Raw genomic sequence first — 9,353 nt, forward strand, 5'->3', positions numbered from 1 at the left:
GGTTGTGACTCATTCTGCCTGTCTCCTCTAGGTGTGAGGAGCTGCTCATTCTGCCTGTCCTCCTCTAGGAGCTGACTCATTCGCCTGTCCTCCTCTAGGTGTGAGGAGCTGACTCATTCTCCTGTCCTCCTCTAGGAGCTGACTCATTCTGGCCTGTCCTCTCTAGGAGCTGACTCATTCTGCCTGTCCTCCTCTAGGAGCTGACTCATTCTGCCTGTCATCCTCTAGGTGTGAGGAGCTGACTCATTCTGCCTGTCCTCCTCTAGGTGTGTGGAGCTGATCATCGGAGAACAGATGAATAAGTATAGGGCCAGACTGAAGGACATCAACAGCCTGGAGTTTGCTGAGAACAAGGCCAAGAGCAGACTGACACACATCAGGAAGTCCATGGTAAGGCACCAGGACAACAGGGGGTTGTGTTCATTAGGCATCAAATGGAAGAAAACAGACAGAAAATTGGAGGGACTTTCTGGACTTGTCCAATAAGAGGCGCTCATTTTCATTTTCGTTGCAAAATGTTTTAAAGCATTTTCTGTCGCATACTCTAATAAACACGACCCAGGGGTCTCGTGGGAGGACAAATTTGACCTTACCCTCTGACTGAGGTCATCATAGACTTCCCTCTCTGTCTTCCAGTGGTTGACTTTGAACCTTTAACCCTTAATTCCTCTCACACAATGTAATGTCCTCCAACGAAGGTTACCCTCTCTAACCCTATTCTCCCCTTACCCCACTGCAGAAACCTGTACTAATCGCTGTTAAGTTTATTGGCATAACCCGCACGACCACTCCGGTATGTATTCTTAGTATATACTCCATGTGACCACACCCAGTCCTGTTAACCCATTTGTCTGTGGCGCTGTCAATCAACCAGTCCTGTTAGCCCATTTGTCTGTGGCGCTGTCAATCAACCAGTCCTGCCAGCCCATTTATCTGTGGCGCTGACAATGCTGTCAGTCAATTCTGCGTACCCTCACAATGCCATCTCTTCTTTTTTTCTCTCTCTCAATCCTTCTCTCTCCCTCCTCTCTCTCCATCCTCTCTCTGTCATATCTTTCCCCTTCATTTTCTCTTTCCCTCCTCTCTGTCCTCTCTCAATCTCCTCTCCCGCCTCTCTCCCTCCTTCTCGCTCTCTCCCTCCTTCTCGCTTTCTCCCTCCTCGCTCTCTCCCTACTTCTCTCTCAATCTCCTCTTTTTCTCCCTCCTCTCTCTCCCTTCTTCTCTCTCTCCTTCTCTCTCTCTCCCTTCTTCTCTCTCAATCTCCTATCTTTCTCCCTCCTCGCTCTCTCCCTACTTCTCTCTCAATCTCCTCTTTTTCTCCCTCCTCTCTCTCCCTCCTCTCTGTCCTTCTCGCTGTCCCTCTGTCTGTCTTCATCCTTCCTCCCTTTCTCTATATATTTATTTTCCACAGAAGATTGTCTTTGTGTCTGTTGCAGTCGGCCAACTGTCATTCTCAGCTTGTCACTTACAATGCATTCAGAAAGTATTCAGTCTCTCTTTCCCTCTTTCCACATTTGGTTACATTACAGCCTTATTCTTAAATGGATAAAATAAATGTTTTACTCATCAATCTTCACACAATACCCCATAATGACTTCACAATACCCCATAATGACATAGTAAAAACAGTTTTTTAGACATTTTTGCACATAAAAAAAGACCATCTCTGCAGCACTCCACCAATCAGGCCCTTATTGTAGAGTGGCCAGATGGAAGCCACTCCTCAGTAAAAGGCACATGACAGCCCGCTTGGAGTTTGCCAAACGGCACCTAGAGGACTCTCAGACCACGAGAAACAAGATTCTCTGGTCTGATGAAACCAAGATTAAACTCTTTCGCTTGAATGCCAAGCGTCACATCTGGAGGAAACCGGGCACCATCCCTACGGTGAAGCATGGGGGTGGCAGCATCATGCTGTGGGGATGGTTTTCAAAGGCAGGGACTGGGAGACTAGTCAGGATCGAGGGAAAGATGAACGGAGAAAGTACAGAGATCCTTGATGAAAACCTGCTCCAGAGCGCTCAGGACCTCAGACTGGGGCGAAAGTTTACCTTCCAACAGGTCAACGACCCTAAGCACATAGCCAAGTGGCTTCGGGACGAGTCTCTGAATGTCCTTTAGTGGCCCAGCCAGAGCCTGGACTTAAACCCGATTAAACATCTCTGGAGAGTCCTGAAAATAGCAGTGCAACGATGCTCCACATCCAACCTGACAGAGTTTGAGAGGATCGCAGAGAAGAATGGGAGAAACTCCCCAAATACAGGAGTGCAAAGCTTGTAGCGTCATACCCAAGAAGACTCAAGGCTGTAATCGTTGCCAAAGGTGTTTCAACAAAGTACTGAGTAAAGGGTCTGAATACTTACACTTCCGTTCAATAGTTTGGGGTCACTTAGAAATGTCCTTGTTTTTGAAAGAAAAGCACATTTTTTGCCTATTATTAAAATAGCATCAAATTGATCAGAAATACAGTGTAGACATTGTTAATGTTGTAAATGACTATTGTAGCTGGAAACGGCTGATAAAAAAAAAAAAGGAATATGTACATAGGCGTACAGAGGCCCATTATCAGCAACCATCACTCCTGTGATCCAATGGCACGTTGTGTTAGCCAGTCCAAGTTCTGTCTTACTATCCAGGTCTGTATTCAAACAATTTGAGCTTCTACCTTTAAAAATCCACCTTTCCAGAAACAAGTCTCTCACTGTTGCTGCTTGCTATAGACCACCCTCTGCCCCTACACCCCCAAATCCGTAAACACGGATAGATATCATCCTAACCAACTTGCCCTCCAAATACACCTCTGCTGTTTTCAACCAAGAGCTCAGCGATCACTGCCTCATTGCCTGCATCCATAATGGGTCTGCGGTCAAACGAACACCCCTCATCACTGTCAAACGCTCCCTAAAACACTTTAGGAACCAATATACACAGGCAGTTAGGAAAGCTAAGGCTAGCTTTTTCAAGCAGAAATTTGCATCCTGTAGCACAAACTCCAAAAAGTTCTGGGACACTATAAAGTCCATGGAGAATAAAAGCACCTCCTCCCAGCTGCCCACTGCACTGAGGCTAGGAAACACTGTCACCAACTACTTCTCAGATAGAGTACAGTGTGTCAAATCGGAGGGCCTGTTGTCTGGACTTCTGGCAGTCTCTATGGGGGTGCCACAAGGTTCAATTCTCGGGCCGACTCTCTTCTCTGTATACATCAATGATGTCGCTCTTGCTGCTGGTGATTCTCTGATCCACCTCTACGCAGACGACACCATTCTGTATACCTCTGGCCCTTCTTTGGACACTGTGTTAACAAACCTCCAGACGAGCTTCAATGCCATACAACTCTCCTTCCGTGGCCTCCAACTGCTCTTAAATGCAAGTAAAACTAAATGCATGCTCTTCAACCGATCGCTGCCTGCACCTGCTCGCCCGTCCAGCATCACTACTCTGGACCGTTGTGACTTAGAAGGTGTCTGGTTAGACTGTAAACTCTCCTTCCAGACTCACAATAAGCATCTCCAATCCAAAGTTAAATCTAGAATCGGCTTCCTATTTCACAACAAAGCATCCTTCACTCATGCTGCCAAACATTCCCTTGTAAAACTGACCATCCTACCGATCCTCGACTTCGGTGATGTCATTTACAAAATATCCTCCAACACTCTATCTACTCAATAAATTGGATGCAGTCTATCACAGTGCCATCCGTTTTGTCACCAAAGCCCCATATACTATCCACCACTGCGACCTGTACGCTCTCGTTGGCTGGCCCTCGCTTCATACTCGTCGCCGAAACCACTGGCTCCAGGTCATCAACAAGTCTCTGCTAGGTAAAGCCCCGCCTTATCTCAGCTCACTGGTCACCATAGCAGCACCCACCCGTAGCAAGCGCTCCAGCAGGTATATCTCACTGGTCACCCCCAAAGCCAATTCTTCCTTTGGCCGCCTCTCCTTCCAGTTCTCTGCTGCCAATGACTGGAACGAACTGCAAAAATCACTGAAGCTGGAGACTCATATCTCCCTCACTAGTTTTAAACACCAGCTGTCAGAGCAGCTCACAGATCACTGCATCTGTACATAGCCCATCTGTAAATAGCCCATCCAACTATCTCATCCCCATACTGTATTTATTTATTCATCCTGCTCCTTTGCACCCCAGTATCTCTACTTGCACATTCATCTTCTGCACATCTACCATTCCAGTGTTTAATTGCTAAATTGTAATTACTTTGCCGACATGGCCTATTTATTGCCTTAACTCCCTTATCCTACCTCATTTGCACATACTGTATATAGACTTTTTCTACTGTATTATTGACTGTATGTTAGTTTATTCCATGTGTAACTGTTGTTGTTTGTGTTGCACTGCTTTGCTTTATCTTGGCCAGGTCGCAGTTGTAAATGAGAACTTGTTCTCAACTAGCCTACCTGGTTAAATAAAGGTGAAATTAAAAAAATTAAAAAATTAAAATGATGGGGTATTGTGTGTGTATATTGATGTGAGCAAAAAAATGTAATACATTTTAGAATAAGGCTGTAATGTAACAAAATGTGGAAAAAGTCAAGGGGTCTGAATACTGTGTGAATGCACTGTATCTCCACACCGATGACACCATTGATTTGTAATAAATATCAACCTTTTATTTATTATTTGTTAATTCGAATAGTTCTATGATGAATTTATTATGACTGTCAACGGTCATTACTAGGTCACGTGAGAGAAATGAGAGCTGTGGTTGGTTCATTGGACAGATAGGCAGAGCTGTGGTTGGTTCGTTGGACAGATGGGCAGAGCAGTGGTTGGTTCGTTGGACAGATGGGCAGAGCAGTGGTTGGTTCGTTGGACAGATAGGTTGAGCAAGTGGTTGGTTCGTTGGACAGATGGGCAGAGCAGTGGTTGGTTCGTTGGACACAGATGGGCAGAGCGTGGTTGGTTGTTGACAGATAAGGAAAGGTGTGTTGGTTTGTTGGACAGATAGGAGAGAGCGGGGTTTGGTTTGTTGGACAGATAGGCAGAGCTGTGGTTGGTTCGTTGGACAGATGGGCAGAGCAGTGGTTGGTTTGTTGGACAGATGGGCAGAGCAATGGTTGGTTCGTTGGACAGATAGGTTAAGCAGTGGTTTGGTTCGTTGGACAGATGGGCAGAGCAGTGGTTGGTCGTTGGACAGATAGGTGAGCAGTGGTTGGTTTCGTTGGACAGATGGGCAGAGGCAGTGGTTGGTTCGTTGAACAGATAGGCAGAGCAGTGGTTGGTTTGTTGGAAAATGGGCAGAGCAGTGGTTTGGTTTTGTTGGACAGATAGGCAGAGCAGTGGTTGGTTTGTTGGACAGATAGGCGAGCAGTGGTTGGTTCGTTGACAAATGGCAGAGCAGTGGTTGGTTTGTTGGACAGATAGGCAGAGAGTGGTTGGTTTGTTTGGACAGATGGGGCAGAGCAGTGGTTGGTTGTTGGACAGATGGGCAGAGTAGGTGGGTACAGATGGCAGAGCAGTGGTTGGTTGTGTTGGAACATGGGCAGGGCAGTGTTGGTTTGTTGGACAGATGGCAGAGAGTGGTTGGTTTGTTGGACAGATAGGTGAAGCAGTGGTTGGTTCGTTGGACAGATGGGCAGAGCAGTGGTTGGTTCGTTGGACAGATGGCAGACAGTGGTTGGTTCGTTGGACAGATAGGCAGAGCAGTGGTTGGTTTGTTGACAGATAGGCAGAGCAGGGTTGTTTGTTGGACAGATAGGCAGAGCTGTGGTTGGTTCGTTGGACAGATGGGAGAGCAGTGGTTGGTTCGTTGGACAGATGGGCAGAGCAATGGTTGGTTCGTTGACAGATAGGCAGAGCAGTGGTTGTTTTTGTTGGACAGATAGGCAGAGAGTGGTTGGTTGGAACAGATAGGCAGAGAGTGGTTGGTTTGTTGGAAGATAGAGAGAGTGTTGTTTTTTGGACAGATAGGAGAGCAGTGGTTGGTTGTTGGAGATGGGCAGAGCAGTGGTTGGTTTGTTGGACAGATAGGCAAGCAGTGGTTGGTTCGTTGGACAGATGGGAGAGCAGTGGTTGGTTGTTGGACAGATAGGCAGAGCAGTGGTTGGTTCGTTGGACAGATGGCAGAGCAGTGGTTGGTTTGTTGGACAGATAGGCAGACAGTGGTTGGTTGTTGGACAGATGGGCAGAGCAGTGGTTGGTTGTTGGACAGATAGGCAGAGCAGTGGTGGTTCGTTGGACAGATGGGCAGAGCAGTGGTTGGTTTGTTGGACAGATAGGCAGAGCAGTGGTTGGTTCGTTGGACAGATGGCAGAGCAGTGGTTGGTTTGTTGGACAGATGGCAGAGCAGTGGTTGGTTCGTTGGACAGATAGGCAGAGCGTGGTTGGTTTGTTGGACAGATGGGCAGAGCAGTGGTTGGTTTGTTGGACAGTGGGCAGCAGTGGTTGGTCGTGGACAGATGCGAAGAGTGGTTGGTTCGTTGGACAGATAGCAGAGCAGTGGTTGGTTTGTTGGACAGATGGCAGAGCATGGTTGGACAGATGGGCAGAGCAGTGGTTGGTTTGTTTGGACAGATAGCAGAGCAGTGGTTGGTTTGTTGGACAGATGGGCAGAGCAGTGGTTGGTTTGTTGGACAGATGGGCAGAGCAGTGGTTGGTTTCTGTTAGATGCTTGTTTAATTTCTGTTTTGAAGTGTTGCATCCCGACCAACCCCAAGGCTAACACAATATGTTTTTTTAAAAATATATATCTTTGCTTCACAACGTAATAACATGCACCTAACACAGGTCAAAAGGTCATGCCTGTGTCTGCGTGCGTGTCTGCATGTGTGTTCCGCTACAGTTTGTTGGTTTTATAACACTCGTGAATTAGCTTTGTCATAACGCTGCATAAATAGCCAAGAAAAATATCCACATCACAGTATAAATGACCTCGTCACCATATCACGTATAAATGACCTCGTCAACCGTATCACAGTATAAATGACCCTCATCAACCGTATCACAGTATAAATTACCTCGTCAACCGTATACAGTATAAATGACCTCGTCAACCGTATCACAGTATTAATGACCCTCGTCAACCGTAACAGTATAATTACCTCTGTCAACGTATCACAGTATAAATGACCCTCTCAACCGTATCACAGTATAAATGACCCTCGTCAACGCAGTCAGGTATAAATTACTCCTCGTCAACGTATCACAGTATAAATTACCCTCGTCAACGCGTATACAAGTTATGACCCTCGTCAACCGTATCACAGTATAATACCTCGTCAAACCGTATCAGTATAAATTACCTCGTCAACCGTATCACAGTATAAGTTACCTCGTCAACCGTATCACAGTATAAATTCCTCGTCAACCGTATCACAGTATAAATGACCCTCGTCAACCAATCAAGGTTATAATTACCCTCGTCAAACCGTTAACAGTATAAGTTCCCTCGCGTATACCGTATCACAGTATAAATTACCCTCGTCAACCGTATCACAGTATTAAGGACCCTCGTCAACCATATCACAGTATAAATTACCCTCATCAACCATATCACACATTGAGTTTTCTGTCCAGCCATATTGAACACTCATGTCTCAGGCTGTCTCCACTGTGTATGTGTCATTAGTAGAAACAATAATCATGACACTGAGTCCGATGTGAACCATTAGATCAGCCTCTATCCTAACTATCTAATAGCCCATTGTAGCCTAGCCTTATAGCCTAGCCTATCTAATAGCCCATTGTAGCCTAGCCCATTGTAGCCTAGCCTAATAGCCTTTCTATCCTACCTAGTAACCTAGCCTAGTCTAGACGATCTTATAGCCTAGCCTTTATCCTAACTAGCTTTGTGTCCTGTGTCCTATAGGGCAAAGGTCGTCTGCGGAGGGGTAGCAGCCACCACACGCCCTCCCCGCCCCTCAGCCCCAGAGTGCTCCCGGTGGTGGACGGGGAGAGTGCAGAGGAGGAGAGGGCAGAGCCGGGGCTGACAGAACAGCAGCAGGCCACCATGCAGCAGGAAGAGAGAGTCCTCACGGAGCAGATTGAGAGCCTGCAGAGAGAGAAGTGAGCCTGATTGTCTCTTATTATTAACAGTGTTCACAAGTCACTATACTCTACTAGAACTCTAAAACTCTAGAACTTTAGAACTCTAGAACTCTAGTACTCTAGTACTCTAGAACAACTCAGGTACTCTAGAACAACTCTAGATCTCTAGTACTCTAGAACTCTAGTACTCTAGAACAACTCTAGTACTCTAGAACTCTAGAACAACTCTAGTACTCTAGATCTCTAGTACTCTAGAACAACTCTAGAACTCTAGTACCTGCTCTTGGATCTTTTCCTCCAATGGGTTTCTGAGAACAGAGGACGTGAGGAATTGAGAAAAGACAAATTGAGAAAGAGTCCAAGGTACAGTAGAGCAGTGGTCACCAACCTTTTCTGAGTCAAGATCACTTTCTGAGTCAAGATCACTTTCTGAGTCAAGATCACTTTCTGAGTCAAGATCACTTTCTTCTAATTGAGACCAATTCAGGCAACCATAGACTTTCCTAGACACCTAACTGAACACTAAACCATCTACTCTATCCTAAACCCCTAAACCATACAACACCCTAGACAATACAAAAACCATACTACACCATGTCACACCCTGACCTAACTAAAATAATATGAAAACAAAGATAACTAAGGCCAGGGTGTGACATAACCCCCCCTTAAGGTGCGAACTCCGGACGCACCAGCATAAAGTCTAGGGGAGGGTCTGGTGGGCGTCTGTCCACGGTGGCGGCTCTGGTACTGGTCGTGGTCCCCACCCCACCATAGTCACTACCCGCTTTCGTAGCCTCCTCCAAATGACCACCCTCCAACTTAACCCACTGGATTAAGGGGCAGCACCGGACTGGTTTTATCCAAAGCGTCTTACAGTCAATGTGTACATACATTTTACATACGTGTTGTGTGTGTGGTGTGTGTGTGTGTGTGTGTGGTGTGTGTGTGTGTGTGTGTGTGTGGTGTGTGTGTGTGTGTTGTGTGTGTGTGTGTGTGTGTGTGTGTGTGTGTGTGTGTGTGTGTGTGTGTGTGTGTAGGGAGGAGTTAACGTACGAGATGTTGATCTTGGATCGCGGGCGTCTGATGACGAGACTTTAGAGTCAGAAGCCTCGACAGGTACAGCAGACAGCTCTGAGAAACTCTACATGGACCCTGAAGGAGCCGCCTCCACCCCTCTGGTGAGACTGGAGTGTGTGTGTGTGGTAAACACTTTGCTCTACCATGTAGGAAAGTAAAGTGGGATACATAGTCCAATTCTACAGACTGAATGCATTCAAATGAAATGTGTCTCACACCAGAAGAGGTGTTCGGGGGGGGGGGGGGGGGGGGGGGGGTGGGG

General features: G+C 46.6%; 1 protein-coding gene across 1 annotated transcript in view; it reads left to right on the forward strand.

The window, feature by feature from the left end:
* LOC139028576 (unconventional myosin-IXAa-like) overlaps positions 1–9,353 on the forward strand; it is a 123,303-nt gene that overhangs the window by 107,271 nt on the left and 6,679 nt on the right. The window contains exons 31-34 of the mRNA XM_070446353.1: positions 267–390; positions 740–793; positions 7,833–8,029; positions 9,052–9,086. Of these exons, the coding sequence (XP_070302454.1) occupies positions 267–390; positions 740–793; positions 7,833–8,029; positions 9,052–9,086 (410 nt within the window). The remainder of the gene's footprint in view (positions 1–266; positions 391–739; positions 794–7,832; positions 8,030–9,051; positions 9,087–9,353) is intronic.

Source organism: Salvelinus sp. IW2-2015, linkage group LG13 (genome assembly GCF_002910315.2).
Source record: "Salvelinus sp. IW2-2015 linkage group LG13, ASM291031v2, whole genome shotgun sequence".
NCBI classification, from domain to species: domain Eukaryota; kingdom Metazoa; phylum Chordata; class Actinopteri; order Salmoniformes; family Salmonidae; genus Salvelinus; species Salvelinus sp. IW2-2015.